Raw genomic sequence first — 19,059 nt, 5'->3', positions numbered from 1 at the left:
CTTTCCCCGCAGGGTCCGAGGTCACTGACCACTTTGGCCGGACTTGGTTTAGTTTGTGTTGGAAAGGTACAGTACCATCTGATGTAGCCTACTAGGTAATGCTGAGAGTAGGGTAGGATACACTGATCAATTTCTACTAAGTTGTATCCTATTTTTACCTATTCCGACTCAACTGCCTGCCAACTGACTGACTAGGTCATCAATGTGACACCCCGGCAGAATCTTCCCTCTTCCCTCTTCCCTCTCACGCCTCTTAAATAGCCTAATGCCGTCATGGCCATACAACTACTCCCCTCCCCACAACTACTACTACTTTACCTTCCCTCATTCTCTTCCTCCTTCTTTTCCCTCTCCAGCACTCTGAGCTCCGACTCGTACACTCCCTTCACAAATAGACTCATTCGTTACCCATACCCACCCACAAAGCAGTGAGCTCACGTCAGACCTAGTGCTCCCTCTTCCGCGCCCTAGTCCGCATACCTGCCATCTAGAACCTGTGGAATCTCCCTCCATTCCTTATAATCAGTCTCGACTTCGACTTCGACCTCGACCTCGAGCCCCTCCCGCATTCTGTCAATCTCTTTCCGCCTTCGTCCCTGCACCCTTCGCCCACGCGCCGGCGCATGTCGAAGGCTGCGGCCGCCGCATTCCTTCGCTTAAGACACCCTTCATAATCTATAGAGAATGGACTTGTCCCCGCGCTGGTGGACGGCTCTGCTGGCCGTCCTTACCATCGGCCAAAACACAGTCCGAGCCATACAGTTAGATCTCAATGATGAGCGTAAGCGCATACAAACCTGTTCACAAGCATGATTCATGCGCCAAGCACTGACCTTTCTATACATAGAATCGATCAAGAACGCCGCCGCGACGGCAGCCTACAACATGATGAGCTACTACCACGGCAACGAATCCGGCCAGATACCGGGCAAGTTAGTAGATACATGGTGGGAAGGAGGCGCCATGTTCATGACTCTGATTCAATATTGGTACTGGACCGGCGACACCTCCTACAACGCAGTCACCACCGAGGGTATGCTCTGGCAGAAGGGTCAGAACGATTACTTCCCCGCCAATTACAGCAACTATCTCGGTAACGATGACCAGGTATTCTGGGGTCTGGCTGCGATGACGGCTGCCGAGTTGAATTACCCAGAGGAGGACGGCCAACCGTCTTGGCTCTCGCTTGCGCAGGGCGTCTTCAACACTCAGGTACCCCGCTGGGACACCACCAGTTGTCAAGGTGGGTTGCGCTGGCAGCTGTGGCCCTACCAGGCTGGATACACCACCAAGAATGCTATTTCCAACGGGGGCCTCTTTCAATTGGCGGCGCGACTGGGGCGCTACACCAACAATCAAACGTACAGCGACTGGGCGGAGAAAATCTACGACTGGATGGCGACCACCCCGCTCCTGAGGGAGGACGAGTGGTCCATTGCCGATACGACCACGACGCAGACAGAGTGTAAAGATCATGGGGATCTCCAGTGGACGTACAACTACGGAACTTACATCAGTGGAGCGGCCTATATGTATAACCACGTATGAGACCGTCCTGACCTTATGGTCTCCCTCAGGTGACTACAGGAAGCTAACAAGAATTAGACCAACGGTGGCGACAAGTGGAAGAAGGCGCTGGACGGCTTGCTCGGAACTACCTTGCAGAAGTTCTTCCCCCAAGAATTCGGCGGGAACATCATGTCCGAAATCTCCTGCGAACCGAATATGATGTGCGATCGCAATCAAGACTGCTTCAAGGGCTTTCTGTCATCCTGGTTGACATTCACCACCACCATCGCGCCGTACACCGCGGGCGAGATCATCCCGAAAATCCAGCAGTCGGCCCTGGCAGCGGCCAAGCAATGCTCTGGCGGCAAGTCGGGCACTGAATGCGGCCGACGCTGGCACCAGGCAACGTGGGACGGGGAGACGTCGCTGGAGTCTGATATGAGTGCACTGAGCGTCTTCTCTTCCACTCTGATTGCCCACAAGGGCCAGGAACAGAGTCATCAGGGACCGTTGACTTCGGATACTGGGGGCACCAGCAAGAGTGATCCCAACGCGGGCACCGCCCCGGCGAATCCGCCCAACGAGCTGCCGGAGATCACGGCCGGGGATCGGGCGGGTGCCTCGATTCTGACAGTTGCGTTCGTATGTGGCTGGGCTGCGGCTGTGGCCTGGTTGGTGTATGGTGGTTGATTTAGAGTGTAGAAGTAAATATTTCTCTTTCTGTGGCTGGCGTTGCTGTTTGTATATAGGAAGGGTTTCTGGACTGGCGTGTTTCCATTGCTTCTTGCTTGGTCAACGGCAACTTGCTTGCCAACGATCAATGGCTCTTTGTATCAATATTTTGAAGATAGCTGTGTTTGTGATGTTGATTGTCCGTTCTGCGTGCTTGCTGAGAGACTAAGGAAGGGCATTATGCCCCTGGCTGCGAGTTTCTACTTCAATGAGCAGCAGCTTGACTCTCGATAGAACTTTTGCTGAAATGTGATTTGTCTGGATAGCTAATTTTGAGGAATGATTCCGAGGGGTATGCTATCAAGTGGCAGGTTCAGCTTGCTGGAGTCCGTACTGGGCCCTCCTTCAAACAATTGAAGTGGTCAATGGAGCAATTTACCAGTACCATAACGCATGTTAGGAAGAACCAATGTGGAGAGCTTCAGATTGTCTACGAGAATACGGAGGGTTCAGTTCGTTCGGTCCAAATTATCGTTCCATTGGGATTAAACTAGTGAAAGCTTTTGTAATAGATTGAATGTGCTAACCCTCAACATTGAAAGAGTTACTCGGGACGGGTCATCCTCCCACAGACATCTCAGTCGGCATCAACAGACACACACGTCTCAATTCCAATCGGATGGTTCCTTGTCCCAAAAGGATGGTTGGAGGCGGGGACAGGTCAGCATCGCCCGGGATAGCCTACCGAAGTCGACTATCCACGAGTACTGGCAAGCTAAACGCCTTTCTTCATCTTGGATTTAGTTGTGTGATGAAGAAAGGAAAGGAAAGAAAGAAGAAGGAAAGGAAGAGCGAAAACACTCGCGCAAGAAGAAAAACGATTCTCCTCGGCAAGCGGCCACTCTGTTGTTCCGAGTGCACGTACCGCCCGGGGATGCTAGTCCGTTTCCGGCCTAGGGAAACTGCTTCCCGCGGGCAACGGAGCAGCAGCAGTTGTCCGACAACGCTGATAGGAAGCGCAACCGTGGACTGCCTCTCCAAGTCGCCTTTTGTCCCTCGCTGCTCGGTGCTTGCCTCGCTCCTCTCCCCGTCTCCCCCCCCCGTCTCTTATAATTCCGGGGAAAGAACCTCGCTTCTCTTCTTTTTCGACTTTTCCGATTGTCGCGTGTCTCGAGGTCTTGACTGATCAATTCGTTCGATTCTTCTTTCCATTTCAATCTCAGACCTCCAACCTCCATCACCCACTACATCACACCGCACTCCACACATCATGTTGGGTCGTTGCGGACGACAGGCTTCGCGCCTGCTCCCGCGCACTGCGAAGCCGGCCTTCGTGCTCCCTCGTCCCATGCGCTCGGCGGTGGCTCCTCTTCCTTCTCTGACTGTTCAATCTCGCTCTGTTTCCTCGTCCAGCCCTGAAGTGCAACAAAATGTGCGTTCCTGGTGCCCCGAATAGCATCGCTCCCATGGCCCGGCGATGTCTGATGTCATACCACCCGTACTAACCATCGGAGTAGTTGCTTTCCGCCCATCTCGAAGAGTCCGACCCCGCCATCTACCAGATCCTCCAGAAGGTTGGTCTAGCTACTTGCAATGTAATCAGGACTGGAATTGATGCAGTATGACTATCGCAGGAGAAAAAACGTCAACAACATTTCATCAATCTCATCCCCTCCGAGAACTTCACCTCCCAGGCGGTCCTCGATGCCTTGGGCAGTGTTATGCAGAGTCGGTCATCCACCAATCCGAACACATTCGACTGAGGTTCTGGAATGAATATTGACGTTTACCAGATAAATACTCCGAGGGGTATCCTGGAGCTCGGTACTACGGAGGCAATGAGTTCATTGATCAGTCCGAGCGCCTCTGTCAGCAGCGAGCGCTGGAGACCTTCGGGCTCAACCCGGAAGAATGGGGCGTGAACGTGCAGCGTGAGTAGCTTCATTGAATTTCAACATGTCGGCCGAGTCTAATTGATTGCAGCTCTCTCCGGCTCCCCTGCCAACCTGTACGCCATCTCTGCCGTCCTGAACACGCACGATCGCCTGATGGGTCTCGACCTGCCCCACGGCGGACACCTGTCCCACGGCTACCAGACCCCTACCAAGAAGATCTCTTTCATCTCGAAGTACTTTGAGACGCTGCCGTACCGATTGGACGAGTCGACGGGTCTCATCGACTATGACGGTCTCGCGAAACAGTCTCTCGTCTACCGCCCCAAGATGATCATCGCCGGTACCTCGGCCTACAGCCGCTTGATCGACTACGCGCGCATGCGCGAGATCGCCGACGCCGCCGGAGCGTATCTGCTCAGCGATATGGCGCACATCTCTGGTCTGGTCGCTGCCGGCGTCCTCCCCTCGCCCTTCACCCACTCCGACATCGTGACGACCACTACACACAAGTCCCTGCGCGGTCCGCGCGGGGCGATGATCTTCTTCCGCAAGGGTGTCCGCCGGACGGACAAGAAGGGCAACAAGGAGCTGTATGACCTCGAGGGTCCGATCAATGCCTCCGTCTTCCCCGGCCACCAGGGCGGGCCCCACAACCACACCATCACCGCCCTGGCCGTGGCGCTGAAGCAGGCCCAGTCGCCCGAGTTCAAGACCTACCAGCAGACCGTGCTGGCCAACGCACAGGCTCTCTCGGAGCGACTGGGATCGCCCCTCAGCAGCGGCGGACTGGGCTACAACATCGTCTCCGGCGGTACCGACAACCATTTGGTGCTGGTGGACCTGAAGAACCGGGGGGTGGACGGCGCGCGCGTGGAGCGGGTCCTCGAGCTGTGCGGTGTCGCCAGCAACAAGAACACGGTGCCGGGCGACCGGTCGGCGTTGAAGCCCGGCGGCCTGCGTCTGGGCACGCCGGCCATGACGACGCGGGGCTTCCAGCCGGAGGACTTCCGTCGGGTGGCGGATATCGTGGACCGGGCGGTGGTCATCACGCAGAAGCTGGACAAGGCGGCCAAGGAGAGCGCGACGGCCAAGGGCGTCAAGAACCCGAATACGGTCAAGGCGTTCCTGGACTACGTGGGCGAAGGCGAGGAGATCTCGGAGATCGTGCAACTGCGCCAGGAGGTCGAGGACTGGGCGGGCACGTTTAGTCTGCCGTGGGCCAAGGACGAGTAGTTTGGTTGTTGTTTGTTAGTTTTTATTGTCGGCATGTCTGCGAAGAACCATATCCCTACTAGATGAATGAATCTTGATGTCCTTTTATGTTCTTTGGTTGGCTACAACACTAGCAAAGCGCATATACCTGGTAAGACTGGTTAAAGTAGCCACAACAATTGCATGGCAGATCCGGGTGGCAGGTGACCAATATTTATGCTTTAAGGCGATTCACATTCTGTCCTTGGAATATGGTGCAGCATCCATGGAAGGAGAAGAGTCATACTTCAAGATCCAAGGGAGAATTGGCACTTCCATGGATCGGTGCCGATTCGTACCTGCTCCCTGCTGGCTGACCCTCGTACTTATAGCTCTGGCTGTGACGCTGACTGATTGGTCGAAGATCCCGGAGCTGCTCAACAGATCCAGCCGATTGGCTGACACCGCCGAGGTCAAGCTCGCTGCTGCGCGGGCTGCCGACTGATAACGTTTCGTCCGTACCATCGTGTAATTCATGGTATTGTCTGCGGTACTATACAGCGAGAATGTGTGCATTCATCAGAGGGATAAATCCTATACCTGCAGGATTGCATCTCTGAGAAGTGCGGTGAAATGTCATTGCATATAGCTAAGAGGGCAGGACGGATTGATTGCAGCTGCAACAACCATCATGGATGCAATGCCGAAGCAGATCCCAGCGCTCCCGCAATGACGTCAACCCCACGTGACCGCACCCGCGGGGAGCTTCCCCTCAAAACCGAATGGTAAAGTATTGGAATTTGGAAGGGGAGGTAACTTTCACCCACTGACACGGGCAATTAAATAGCTGGCCTATCTCCCCGAAAGGCCCCGGTGTGAAGTTGCTGGCTAGAAATTCTCCTCTCTTCTTCTCTTTTTACCATCTACAATCTACTAAACCATCGTGACTTTGTTTCCCAGAGTTCTTGTTCACAAACTCCCCTCACCGCAGTTACTCCGAGGCTTTCCATCCCCGCACTTCTGGTCGGAAAGAGGTAGCGAAGACGACAAGTTTAGCACCACGGGTTCTGCTGTGCAGCTTTTCCAATTCGCGGGAGAGTTGTTTTTGTGGTTCTAGTTCCGTGAGATCAAAAGCGCACGCATATAATGGAGAGGTTGATCCGTCCGGTCTCGAAACAGTTGTTGAATTCGTCGCGGCCGCGTTATCCCTTCCGTCTTCCTCCGCCGGTTTATGCGAAGCGGTTGTATAGCAATATGGGGCATACGGTACCTCCGGTGAGTTGTCTGGTTGTAGTTCTTTTGGTGAAAGGGGTGAGGTTTGATGTGAAATGCTGATCGGTTGTTGTTTTGGGCTTGGTAGTTGAAGGACAAGTCGCTCTTTATTGAGAAGGCTTACGTCAATGGGGAGTGGGTTGGTGCTGAGTCTGGGAAGACGTTCGAGGTCCATGGTAAGCAGCTCCCTCATCATCTGTTATACCCGGTGACGGGGATAGGGGCAGGCTAATGGGCTCTCCCTCACACGCGCAGACCCCGCCTCCGGCTTGCTCATCGGAACATGCCCCGAGTTCTCCTCCGCCGATACCGAGAAGGCCATCCTGGCGGCCAAGGAAGCCTTCCCGGCCTTCCGCACGACCCTCGCCCGCGAGCGCGCGCGCATGCTGCGGCGCTGGTACCAGCTGATGGTGGATAACGCGGACGACCTGGCGACCTTGATCACATGGGAGAACGGCAAGCCCTTCGCCGACGCCAAGGGCGAGGTCAACTACGCGGCCGGGTTCTTCGAGTGGTTCAGTGAGGAGGCGCCCCGCATCTACGGCGACACGATCCCGTCCTCGATCGCGGGCAACCGCGTCATTACGCTCAAGCAGCCCGTCGGGGTCTGCGGGTTTATCACCCCTTGGAACTTCCCTGCCGCGATGATCACCAGAAAGATCGGGCCGGCCTTGGCGGCGGGGTGCACGGTGGTTGCGAAGACCCCCGGCGAGACGCCGTTCACGGCGAACGCCCTCGCCGAGCTGGCACACCGGGCGGGCATTCCCAAGGGTGTCGTGAACATCGTCACCGCCTCGAAGAACACCCCCGAGGTGGGCGAGGTGATCACCACCCACCCGGAGGTTCGCAAGGTGTCCTTCACCGGCTCCACCAATGTGGGCAAGCTGCTCATGAAGCAGGCTTCCTCGACGATCAAGAAGGTGTCGTGGGAGCTCGGAGGCAATGCGCCGTTCATCGTGTTCGATGATGTCGAGGACCTCGACGCTGCCGTGGCCGGTGCCATCGCCTCCAAGTTCCGCAGCTCGGGCCAGACGTGCGTCTGTGCCAACCGCATCTACGTGCAGCGCGGGGTGTACGATGAGTTCGCCAAGCGGTTCGCCGAGAAGGTCAAGGGCTTCAAGCTGGGCGCGGGCTTCGAGGAGGGGATCACCCACGGCCCGGTGATCCACGACCGCGCCGTCCAGAAGGTGGATGAGCACGTGCGGGACGCCGTGTCCAAGGGTGCCAAGATCCTGGCCGGCGGACAGAAGGCTTCGCACCTGGGGCCGAACTTCTACGACCCCACGGTGCTCTCCGAGATGAGCAAGGAGATGCTCCTGGCCTCGGAAGAGACGTTCGGTCCCGTCGCGGGCCTGTTCCCCTTCGAGACGGAGAAGGAGGTCGTCGACCTGGCCAACCAGGCCGAGGTCGGACTGGCCGGGTACTTCTTCAGCGGCAACGTCAAGCGCATCTTCCGGGTGGCCGAGGCGTTGGAGGTAGGTATGGTCGGTGTCAACACCGGTCTGATCAGTGATGTGGCTTCTCCGTGAGTACTTTTCCAATCCGCAATGGCTTCCAATACTAACAAGCTACTAGATTCGGCGGTGTCAAGCAGAGTGGCTTTGGCCGGGAGGGTAGCAAGTATGGTATCGAGGAGTTCCTGGTGGTCAAAAGTGTTACCTTTGGCGGAATGGGCGAGCCCCTTCAGTCGTGATTGTGATTTTGAGTGTAATGTGGTTTCAGCGCAGAATTAATGAATGTGAAATACCGGTCCGGGCAGGGACCTGTGACTGTCGGTTAACAACGGCATGATTGACTTGTCGATGTTTTTTATGAAGAAACCAACCTTGGTTCTCTATCAATACCGGGGCTTATCAGACCTGCTTATCGATAAGGGAAAATTGGATCCAAGCGTTATCCGGAACAACGATCCCCCGGGCTGATAATATCCTCCCGAGCAGCAGACCGATCGGCCCATGTGAAACTTTTCGGCGTAGCAGTTTTCTTGCCTGCTTGCTCTCTCTGCTCAATTTCCCCCCCAATTTTTCGTGTCTCTCGTTACGACTCACGCTCGTGCTTGCTGCAGCGCCCTCCTTCCTCATTCTCCGTCATTGAGTCAGGAACCTCCTCAGCCCCGAACTGTCCCCCACAGCCGCGCCACGCCACGCCACGCCACGCCAAAACTTCCGTCGCAAGCAGACGCCAGTCCTTGTGATGTCCCTCCCCCGGACCCTTTCGAAGAGCCTGCGACTTTCGCACAGCACACCTCTGTCCCTGCGCCTGCACCCTGCCGCCGGCAGCACGAGCGTCCGCCATGCCTCGCTGACCTCGGCCATCCATGCCGGCATCCGTCGGTCCCGGTTCCGGGAGGATAAGCTAGATGGGGGCCGAGAGGAACGGTCGGGGCGGTCGCTGTCCGCGCGGATGGAGAGGGAGCGGGGTGACGATCGGAGGAATAAGAAACACGATAAACACGATAGGGGGTCGAGGGGTGGTCCCAGACGCGGCAGAGACGACGCCGAGCGGGCGGTATCGCCGTCCAGGAAGGGTCGTCGGGCTTGGGAGATGGAAGCATCATCATCCAGGAAGGGTCGGGCATGGGAGACGGAAGCATCATCATCCAGGAAGGGTCGGGCTTGGGAGATGGAAGACAAAGTATCCAACGAGAACGAGGGACATGAACGAAGGCGCAGCAGACGCGAGGAGACCCCCCGGGATGCAAACCGGTTTCCCTCGTTCCAGCGCGGGGAGAAGTCTGTCGACGCGCGGACGACCATGAACGTCAAGAAGCCCTTCCTGGGCCCGCAATTCGACGAGGACGAGTTCATTCGCTCGGGCAGCTTCAAGAAGCTTCCCCGGGAGGAGGACAAGGGCGCGAAGGGCGATAAGAGCGGCCCCGACTACAAGCAGGGCCGGCGAGGCCGGGTTGCGTCTCTAGACCGAAGCGACAGCAGCGCGCAGGACCTCCGGCCCTCGAAGCAGAAACCCGGCAACGCGCGGCGCAAGGTCGGGCAGTACACCCACGAGAGCACCGACCAGGTCCCCGAACGCGTCAAGGCGCACGTGCTGCCCCCGACGGAGATCCCCTACACGACGCCGGCGTCGCAGTTCGTGTTCGGCACGGCGGCGGTCGAGGCCGCGCTGCGCTGCACGCGGCGCCAGCTCTACAAGCTCTACATCTACCAGTCTGAGGGCGAGAGTCTGTCGGAGGCCAAGTCGGCGATCCGCAAGCTGGCGCTGCTCAACAACGTGCCGGTCAAGATGGCCTTCGCCGAGTGGGACCGGCTCCTTGACAAGATGAGCGCGGGCCGGCCGCACAACGGCGTTGTGCTGGAGGCCTCGCCCCTTCCGCAGCTGCCCGTCGCGCACTTCCATCAGGTCGCTTCGGTCCAGGAGGAGAACTTCCAGGTCGAGCTGGGCGTGCAGTCGCGCGAGGAGGCCGCCGTCAACGGCACGGACACCCTCGTGCCCATCAACCACGCCCGCTGGCTCGCCGACAATTCCGAATCCACAGACAGCACCCACCGCTACCCCGTCGTGCTTCTGTTGGATGGCGTCCAGGACCCCGGCAACATGGGCGCCATCATCCGCTCGGCGTATTACCTGGGCATTGACGCCGTGGTCCTGGCTGGCCGCAACTCGGCCCCGCTGACGCCCGTCACCATCAAGGCCTCCGCCGGCGCTGCGGAGAACATGCCGCTGCTGGCCGTGCGCAACGAGCAGGAGTTCATCGCCCGGTCCAAGGAGAACGGCTGGCGGTTCTTCGCCGCGGACATGCCGGGCCCCGCGTCCCAGGCGGTCGCGCAGATTGGTGGCGGTACCGCGGATGCCCCGGCGGTCGCGCAGGCGCCCTGTGTGCTGATGATGGGCAGTGAGGGGACGGGGTTGAGTAGCCATCTGCTGTCGGCTGCGGACGCGAAGGTGGGCATCCCCGGCGCGCGGTTCGATCCGCGGTTTGGGGTGGAGAGTGATCCCGCGCGCGTGGACAGTCTGAATGTCAGTGTTGCGGCGGCGTTGTTGATGGAGCGGATCCTGCAGTTGCCGGTCATGGTGGATGAGTCGTCGGTGAAGAAGACGAAGAAGACGACGAAGGGGAGGAGTCGGAAGTAGGCGGGCTGTTCAGATTGAGGTCTGCGCTGTACAATATTTGCATGAATGATTATGTTTTGTATACACTAATGAGCAGATGGACATAAAGCCGGACTTATTTGCATCGGTGGGTTTTAAGGACTAGACGAATTCTTGATAGCGCTGAATACGCCATGGAAATACTTCATCGTTCATATGATATACCACCCGCTAAACACATACAATCTATACACTAACACCAGGCAACACAGCAAATCACCCCTGCACCTGCTTCATAACAACCATACACGCCCCCTCCTTCTCCCCATCACCTCCAGCCTCAACAACAGTCTCATCCTCCCAAATCCCCACCTCCCAGCTCCCCCCCAGCTTCTGGAGTTCCACAGCCCGTCGACACAACTCCACCACCCGGCCCCCCTGCTCATGATCCCCACACTCGAACACCACCATCCTCGCCCCAACCCCGCCCACCAACCCGAGAATCCGCGCGTAGAACACATCCTCCGCCTGCGTCTGGCCTACACCCTCCACCGACTTCATCCCCGAAGAAGCGGAAGAAGGCGGCACCAACGCCAGAACCGGCTCATGAAACCGCACACTCCGCGCCGTCGTGCCATCCAAGAACGCTTTTCGGGAGATATACGGGGGATTGGAGATGATCACGTCGACTTGCACTTCCCCTTTCCCGTCCCCTTCGCTCGCCCCCTCATCTTCTCGCGCCAGCACATGACTCGCCGTGTCCTGGGGGTGATGGGTACGGAATTCCGGGATGCGAGGCAGCAACTCCTCCAGCGCGGGGAGCTGCCCCACTGAGTGGGAATTGGGGGTTGCAGCGGCGGCTGCGGGTGAGGCGAGGACGTCCGCGCGCCGGAATTCCACTTCCTCGGTTGCGCGGGTCGATAAGTCGCCGAGCGTGACGTTGTGGTGTAGGTTTGTGCGCGCGAGGCGGAGGGCGGGTGGGTGGATGTCGATCCCCACGATTTTGAGGGAGGGGTAGCTTGGGGACAGGAGGGCGTGGAGGAGGAGGGTGATGCAGCCTGTTCCGGTGCAGAGGTCGAGGACTTTTAGGGTTCTGGTGGGTGGGGATGGGAAGGCGGGTTCGGGTCTGGGTTTTGGCGGGGGAAAGTGTTGGCGGATCTGCTCCGCCGCGGCGTAGGTGAAGGTCTCGGTGTCGTTGCGCGGGATGAGCACCCCCTTCTGGCAGAGGATGGTCAGGTCGCCGAAGGGTTGGTCACCTAGTAAGTATTGCAGCGGGGTGCCGCGGGCGCGGGCGTGGCAGAGGGTGCGCAGCGTGCGGCGCCAGCCCTTTGGGGGCGCATTTTCGGGGGGCTGGTGATGCGTGGGTTTGCGGTGGGGTTGTTTGGTTGTTGGTGCATGTTCTTGACCAGATTTGCGTGCTTGTTGTAAGTGCTGTAGGTGTTGATAGCGCTGTTCTTTGCGGAGTTGGGTGAGGTCGATCGCGTGTTGGCGGAGCCAGCGGAGTTCGCTGCGGGCGGAGTCAATAGTCCGGCATTCGCGGAGGAGCAGCGGGAGGAGGGCGTCTTGCTGGTACGCTTCGAGGATCGTGCGGGTCGATAGTCGGGGCATTGCGCCGGCCAAATTGAGAGCCACCGGCGGTGGATTGGGTAGTAGAGGGAAATGGCAATGATGGTGTAGATAAAGTTGACTGTACTGTACCATAAGTACTCCAGATGTTGCGAAAGATAATTCCGCCGCCCGGCTTTTGTGCCGCCGTAGCGTTCCATCCACCGCCTCCGCGGCCGGCAGAATGAATCCGGGACTACTAGGTACTAGGTAGTAATCAAGAGGACGACAGTGACAGTGGGACATGCGTCTCGCCCATCCAACTCTCCAGCCTCTCCACCCCTCCCAGAACGTCTCGCAGATACATGCTCGCCAACTCCCGTCGGTCCGCATTCGCCCGCCCCATCCAGAACACCGAGTTCTGGATCGGATTGCGCTTTGCCGCCGCCGCCTGCTCGGGCAGCCGCAGCATCAGCTCCAACAGCCACCGGCCGAACGGATCCTGAAGGCGCATGGCCCACTCCGTGATCTCGGAGTCGTCGGCGGGGACAGACTCGGCATTCGTCCGCACCAGTGCTTGGAAGAACTCTGGGTTGCGTGGGGCCAAGCGCACCGCGGTGCGGAAGTGTCCAGCGGGTAGGGCGTAGGGAATGATCGGCTCCTGATCCTGATCCTGGTCCTGCGCGGTGAGATGTTGCTGTTCGGTGACGCGGAAGTAAAACTCGTCCAGTTTGAGAAGGGCGAGGAGGGCGGGAAGATTGTTCGAGACCAGGGCGGTATGGATTCCTTGTTGCAAGCAGGGACGAGAAAGAATGACAGGGTGTGCAGGGGTCCTGAGGGGAAGGGTAACACAGTTGAATCCTAGAGCCAGTCGGTGGATTTCGAGGTAGGTGATCAGGGCTGGAGTGAAGCCGTCGTCTGAGGGCGAAGAGGAGGGAGTAGGCGTCGCGGAGTCGCTAGCTCTGCTACCTTGAAGATATTTGTCTGGAATGATCAAGGGACTGAGGAAAGAATGGGTGGTCGCCTGGTCGATGGAGTGGTTGGTGATGGTGATGGAAACCAGAGAGTTGATGGTAAGGGTGTAGTTGGTTGTGGGGGTAGGGGTCGATGTGTCGGGGGTGGTGTCGATGGTCTCGAAGCCCTCGAACACATTTGCATCATCTTCTTGACTGAGCACACGATCCAGCATCTTCTCTTGCTCTTCGGCCATGCTGATTCCTGCACCAAGCCAGTGTCGTTGAATGACGAGGTTCATCAACTCCGGTAACTGGTCGAGTATTCGCGGCACGGTACACCATCTACAGTGAAGGATGGCCGTCTGCAGGTCTTTCCGCTGCGCCAGGCTGATAGACGTGTAGTCCAACGGCCGCAGTATTCGAGAAATTGCATCCCTCGACCCACGGCTGTAGGATGGTGCAGACAGTTCCGTGCCGTCATCCCAGAAGGCTAACAAGATCAAAGCACGGTAGATGCGCTCAGTCGACACGGCCGCAGCAAGGATTGGGGACGAACGAGCCAGGTTCACGTTCAAGGAATGCAGAAAGATCTTCTCAATGAGTTCATTAGGAAGGGATTCCAGCATGGATTGCTTCTTCCTGCGCGGCTTGTCGGGTGGATTGGCAGTCAGGAGACGAGCGCGCTTGTGGCTCCGAGTCTGCGATGAACTGAGCTTCGCCTGCGGTGATAGCAATGGCCGGCCGCCTCGGGGTCCGCTGGGAACGGGCTTGGGAGCGTCATCATCATCATGATCGCGTATTTTGCGACGGCCGCGAACGTGAATGGGAGTTAGTAGCATGATGGCTCATTGACCATCGTGTTGGGTGAGGTTTGCGGAGGAGCAGTGTCTCGCTGCAATGCAAACAGACGATGCTGCTTCGATCATGTACACTACTGCACTTAGCATCTGCCTCAGGCATCAAAGTGTCTCATTCAAGCTGTTTGACCTTCGAAACTGCCTGCTCCAACCAAAATGATGGAGGACAACAAGTGTTCCGTGACTAGGTATACTTCCATGCTGTGAGAATCTCGACTAGTGAAAGCTTCATACACGCGCGGGTAATTCAAGATCGCCCGATGTTTCGACTGTTTGCACCATTTACCTTGTTTGACTCGAGGCTATCACATTTGCAAGCCTCAGGCCGCAATTGCGGACGGGAGCCCGAGTTGGAGACTCCAACATCTCTCCAACAAATCTCCAACCACGAATCTTCCTCGCAATTTCCTCGATCTGTCCTCGATTTCTAAGCAGAAAGGGGGTCGATGGCTGATCCAGCTTAGCAGTCATTTTCATTGCATAATTTTAACTCGTCAACACCACGATAGACTTGCTGGACCTGAAAAGCTAGGGCGACATTATTGCATTGTCGCACGTGCCTTATCGTATCTTATCGCAGCTTATCGCCGCCGATTAGAACCGAAGGTTAGTCACGTGCACTCCCTCCTTCCCCTACTGCCACTCACTATCATGGCTTACTACCGCTTCAATAACTTCTTCAATAATTACTCTGTACGAACCTTCAATCCACTGGACTCTTGCTCACAATGTCTTGACTGGGTCTTGCAAGAAGAGTCACATAATGTCATCTCGCTCATTGAGTCCTGCGTCCGCTGCTCGTCGCGAGGAGTTGACCTGCAAGATATGTTCGCGCACCTTCAATAGGCACGAGCATCTGCAGCGACATATTCGTACTCGTGGGCACTCACTCGAAAAAACAGAACACAACAAGTTTATTACTGACGAACCGACCCGTACAGACACTAAAGATAAACCGTATATCTGCCCGTGTGGCCGTGCATTCTCCCGAAAAGACTTGCTAACCCGACATGAACGGTTGAGCCATGGTCTTGATGGGAGACAAGGGGCTGCTCGAGGTGTGTGTCGTCTCCCACCCGCATAGAAGCGGACCTTTTATTGATCGTGGGCCAGGAAGCGTGTCACCCGCGGTGGATCGAGCCCTCACTACTAAAGACGCTGCATTTGATGGTCCTTCAACCATGGACCATTTAAGCGACCATGCTGGCTCTATATCCCATGCCATCGCACACGAGCCGTTGACATCGACCGCCCTCTCTCAACAGTCAGACACTACATTCCTGGAGAACACCACCGTACCTTATACCTTCGACAACTTCCTCTTGTCTTCCACGGACGGTCTCTTTGCGGACTGCGATGACCCAATCTCTGGCTTCACCAGGTTCTTGAACCATGGGGACTGGAGTCATGACTGGGAAGGATTGCTGGTCGATCCAAGCATTGTGTCGCATGACCACAACATGCCGGAGCACGATGCGATGCAGCAGGTCAGTCCAGACAGCACAGATATTTCTTCGCGGGTACCAGATGACCCCTCAGGCGATGGTTCGTTTTTGATTCGAATACTTCACTACATTGCACTGATGTCTTGCCAGGTGATTTTCACGAACTGAAGCCTCTTAATTGTCCCTGGCTTTTGAACGAAAGCCAGTATCTGCAAATTATCAACGCGCTGGCGCCGTTTCGACAAGCTATGCCCCATTTCAGGCTGCCCTCGAGAATGGCTGTCGCTCGCTATCTACTTGGATATGTCGAAGGCTTCAGTGACCATCACCCGTTCATTCACATACCAACCTTTAAATTGACCTCCTTTGTTCATACTCCCGAGTTCATCCTGGCGATGCTGGCCATAGGCGCCCAGTATCGCTACGAGACCAAGACTGCCAGGTCTCTGTACCAAGCTAGCCGATCTATCGTCCTGGAACGTCTTCGCACAGTCAACAGTGTCTGGGACACCAATTCCATCACGCCTGATCAAAACAACGCAAGCCCTCCATCCGGCCATGCAGAACATCGTCTAGACCGAACCCGTGCTCTGCTCTTGTTGGCCGTCTATTGCTTTTGGCACAGCAGCCCGGATCTGTCGCAGGACTCGCACCAATACCAGAGCATGATCGCTGACTCGCTCCGCCGACTGGGTCTGTCCGAAGGGCCGCATCATAACAGGACCAGCTGGAATCAGTGGATCCAGCTGGAAACAGAACGGCGCACTCAATTCTTCGGTTGGTATATACTCAACTTTCATGTATTCACATACGATAATCTACCTCTAGTGCTCACGAGGGATATTAACCTTCAGCTTCCCTCGTCTTGCCAAGAATGGGTTGCGTGAACGGAAGCTGCATGGATTCATGTCAGTAGTCATGCTCCTACAATCTACTTGAAGGATGCACATGCAGCCCATCTTGGACAAGATATATCTGCAACATTTGCTGCATCGCCCATGGGAAACTATATCTTGATCCACGCACTGATCCAGCGTATTTACATGATGCACCAGATCTCTCTGGACCCCCAGACGCAATGTCTCTCTGTGCAAACCATCCAGGAACTAGAGCCGTCGCTTGACCGTTGGCGACACACATGGTGTCACTCTCCTGAATCCAAGCTGGACCTATATGATTCATATAGCTCGCTTGCGTTCTCCGCCACTGCCCTGCTGGGTGTGGCATATATTCGCTTGTATTACAATCTTGGAAAGTGGCGCAATCTGCAGAGTGGCGATCCAGCAGTAGTCGCCGCGACATTGTATGAGGCGCCCCTGCCAAAGCGCGGTCCGCATCTGATACATGCCCTGCTACATTCTGTCCATTCTCTAAACATTCCTGTACAGGCGGGCACTTCTTATCTTTCTCAGTTCAAATCCTTCGGCTGGAGCGTGGATCATGCTGTCTGTGACTTGGAATGTGCTATCTTCCTGAGCAAGTGGCTTCAAGTAGTGGCAACTTCATATGAGGAGCAGGCACTCTCCGGTATGCTATTATTCCATTCCTCACTCCGATATCTTGTCTAACGTGGCCCACGTAGAGCTGGAAACACGCGTTGTTCGATGGATCATCCGTGTCGTACGGGAAGCGTTTATGTCACAGGACGAGACAATCCATCTCAGTTACGAAATCGATGATTATCGGCTAGAGGCATTGCATCGAACAGCTAGCTTCCTCAGCGCTGCAGTCGTCAGAGTTTGGGCCCAGATGTTCAAGGTTTGCAATAGCCCTTGGCCGATGGTGAGGTTCGTGGGCCAGAGTCTGGATCGGTACGCGGAATTGATGCCCGAGTCCCTAAAATCCCCCGCGACGAGTCGGGTGACAACATGAACTTTGGTATTGCGCGAAGAAAAAAGCCAGTGGATGATATGTCAGATGTCTTCCGCATTGCGCCGTTGCTGCGAATTCCTATTTCATCCCCTGTCTCCCAAAATCAATCCATAATCTCCCGGGCCAACTTGCTCCGTCTTCTGATGGAGGGCCCACACCAGACCAGGATCCACGGTACGAGTGTCAGAGCCATGCCTACGCCTCCAAGCAGACTGGCCGCGGCGCCAAACCCTAGATGAGTGAACATTTGCCGAGAGACGAGAGGAAAAATCCCGCCCAACATATTCCGACAAAAGCTCTGGGCAGCCAAAGCGGAACTGGCGTAGCGATGATAGGTGTCGGCCAGATAGTTAAACACGGAGAGATAGATGGAGAAGATCCCGACAGTAGAGATTCCCACCGCCACAGTAGGTACTATCCAATGCACCTGGTACTGCGCTGACCAGCCAAACAGGAAAAGGCCTAGCGGTAGAAGCAAGCTCTCCACACAGCTGAAATACAACCGGTGTTCGGGCACCGAGTTCCACCTAGATTGACGATCTCGCTTGCTCGAGTTCCAATAGCGGGTCGCCAATGACTCCTGTACAAGGCATAAGGATAGCGCCACCGTGCTGCCGATACACGAGGCCGCGAAGATGGCATTGGCAGATGAGAGCGAGAACGAGTAAGCGGTCTCGAAGACGAGCGGGATGGCAGAAAGATTAATGTAGAGAACCGACCAACTGAAGGCTGCCCAAAGGGAGAAGAAGAAGACAACAGGCTCGGTGAAAAGCATGGTGAAGGGCCGCAGCAGCGAGGTCCGGAGCAGTTGCAGGATTCCAGCACGTTCCGCATCCGCAGCCACCTGCCATCGAATCATGTCCATGCGCTTCTGCTCTTGCTTCTCTCTGTCTTCGGCCGTTTGTCCCCCTGTGGCAGCGGCAGCGGCAGCGGCATCTGCCTCCATGGCTTCGTGCCATTGATTCAATCGTCGGGCTTTCTCGCGGAGGATGACGGGCCCGCGTGTTTCGCGGAAGAAGACCAGGACTGCCGCGGTTATCAGGCCAGCGATGATGATCTGGATGTAGAAGATCCAACGCCAGCGGGTGTACTGGCCGATGAACCCACAGACCAAGGGACCAAGCCCGGTGCCAAAGAGCGCAGCCCAGGAAAAGAGAGCCATCGGAGCGTTACGATTTCGGGCGTGGTAAATGTCCGCGATAATTCCGCCTACCATGGTCGAAAACGTGGAGCCTCCAATGCCGCAGAAGAAGCGCGCTACCAACATTCTTCACAATTGCCGTAGAGAGTCAGTCTTTGCATGGTACACCAGAGGGCACGAAGTTAAGAAGGGGGTAGGCGAGGGGGATAGGTCCAAATATATGCTGTACGCACCCAGAATACAGTCGCGTGACTGCGCAGCATACCTGACATACTGTGAAAAGGATGGCAGTGGCGATGAAGACTGGCTTCCGCCCATAGATCTCCGAGAAAGGGGCGAGGAACATAGGGCCGATTGCGAAACCGCTGGTGAAGGTCGTGATCCCGACCAAAGTAGCGACTTGACTGACATGCCATTCGGCCTCCATTTGAGCTGCTCCGGGACTATAGCAACTCGCTGCGAAGGAGGCAAATAGAGTTGCAATGCATGACACTCCGGTCATGACCCCTTTGTACTGTCGTGTCCATTCATAAGGGGACTTAAAATGTTTCAAGTCAGGGGGTGGGACAGGATGAGGTCCCAACAAGAAAGATAAATCTGTTGCGAATGTCAGGTGCTGATGGCGCAGCTCTTGCTTCTCCGCTGTGGACGACATAG

The 19,059-nt window shown here is 56.4% G+C and overlaps 8 protein-coding genes across 8 annotated transcripts; 5 read left to right on the top strand and 3 right to left on the bottom strand.

The window, feature by feature from the left end:
• Positions 1–684: 684 nt before the first annotated feature.
• On the top strand, positions 685–2,199 carry BO86DRAFT_302860 (glycoside hydrolase family 76 protein; the record flags this gene model as incomplete). Its single annotated transcript, XM_025667549.1, has 3 exons — positions 685–781; positions 848–1,542; positions 1,606–2,199. 3 exons carry the CDS (start codon positions 685–687, stop codon positions 2,197–2,199), a joined length of 1,386 nt encoding a protein of 461 aa, XP_025532148.1.
• A 1,054-nt stretch (positions 2,200–3,253) lies between these two features.
• Positions 3,254–5,406, top strand: BO86DRAFT_385738 (serine hydroxymethyltransferase). The gene is made up of 5 exons (XM_025671176.1): positions 3,254–3,613; positions 3,699–3,755; positions 3,816–3,909; positions 3,975–4,112; positions 4,165–5,406. Exons 1-5 carry the CDS (start codon positions 3,452–3,454, stop codon positions 5,307–5,309), a joined length of 1,596 nt encoding a protein of 531 aa, XP_025532147.1. The 5' UTR covers positions 3,254–3,451; the 3' UTR covers positions 5,310–5,406.
• An 829-nt stretch (positions 5,407–6,235) lies between these two features.
• BO86DRAFT_140903 (NAD-dependent succinate-semialdehyde dehydrogenase) lies at positions 6,236–8,498 on the top strand. Its single transcript, XM_025666202.1, has 4 exons — positions 6,236–6,542; positions 6,628–6,715; positions 6,795–8,064; positions 8,115–8,498. The coding sequence occupies exons 1-4, from the start codon at positions 6,414–6,416 to the stop codon at positions 8,230–8,232; spliced, it is 1,605 nt and encodes a 534-aa protein (XP_025532146.1). The 5' UTR covers positions 6,236–6,413; the 3' UTR covers positions 8,233–8,498.
• Positions 8,499–9,293: 795 nt separating this feature from the next.
• On the top strand, positions 9,294–10,628 carry BO86DRAFT_302968 (TrmH family RNA methyltransferase; the record flags this gene model as incomplete). The annotated part of the gene is made up of 1 exon (XM_025667557.1): positions 9,294–10,628. One exon carries the CDS (start codon positions 9,294–9,296, stop codon positions 10,626–10,628), a length of 1,335 nt encoding a protein of 444 aa, XP_025532145.1.
• Positions 10,629–10,862: 234 nt separating this feature from the next.
• On the bottom strand, positions 10,863–12,194 carry BO86DRAFT_415707 (S-adenosyl-L-methionine-dependent methyltransferase; the record flags this gene model as incomplete). The annotated part of the gene is made up of 1 exon (XM_025674926.1): positions 10,863–12,194. One exon carries the CDS (start codon positions 12,192–12,194, stop codon positions 10,863–10,865), a length of 1,332 nt encoding a protein of 443 aa, XP_025532144.1.
• Positions 12,195–12,408: 214 nt separating this feature from the next.
• Positions 12,409–14,129, bottom strand: BO86DRAFT_434928 (uncharacterized protein; the record flags this gene model as incomplete). Its single annotated transcript, XM_025675928.1, has 1 exon — positions 12,409–14,129. The coding sequence occupies exon 1, from the start codon at positions 13,924–13,926 to the stop codon at positions 12,409–12,411; it is 1,518 nt and encodes a 505-aa protein (XP_025532143.1). The 5' UTR covers positions 13,927–14,129.
• A 578-nt stretch (positions 14,130–14,707) lies between these two features.
• Positions 14,708–17,261, top strand: BO86DRAFT_395689 (uncharacterized protein; the record flags this gene model as incomplete). Its single annotated transcript, XM_025673344.1, has 6 exons — positions 14,708–14,822; positions 14,886–15,002; positions 15,058–15,489; positions 15,540–16,170; positions 16,306–16,916; positions 16,972–17,261. 6 exons carry the CDS (start codon positions 14,708–14,710, stop codon positions 17,259–17,261), a joined length of 2,196 nt encoding a protein of 731 aa, XP_025532142.1.
• Positions 17,262–17,364: 103 nt separating this feature from the next.
• Positions 17,365–19,057, bottom strand: BO86DRAFT_434918 (MFS general substrate transporter; the record flags this gene model as incomplete). Its single annotated transcript, XM_025675927.1, has 2 exons — positions 17,365–18,529; positions 18,636–19,057. 2 exons carry the CDS (start codon positions 19,055–19,057, stop codon positions 17,365–17,367), a joined length of 1,587 nt encoding a protein of 528 aa, XP_025532141.1.
• Positions 19,058–19,059: the final 2 nt, after the last annotated feature.

Source organism: Aspergillus japonicus (assembly GCF_003184785.1).
Source record: "Aspergillus japonicus CBS 114.51 unplaced genomic scaffold BO86scaffold_4, whole genome shotgun sequence".
Classification (NCBI taxonomy): Eukaryota; Fungi; Ascomycota; class Eurotiomycetes; order Eurotiales; family Aspergillaceae; genus Aspergillus; species Aspergillus japonicus.
The sequence above is the reverse complement of the archived record's forward strand: the minus strand, read 5'-3'. Positions and strand labels throughout refer to the sequence as shown.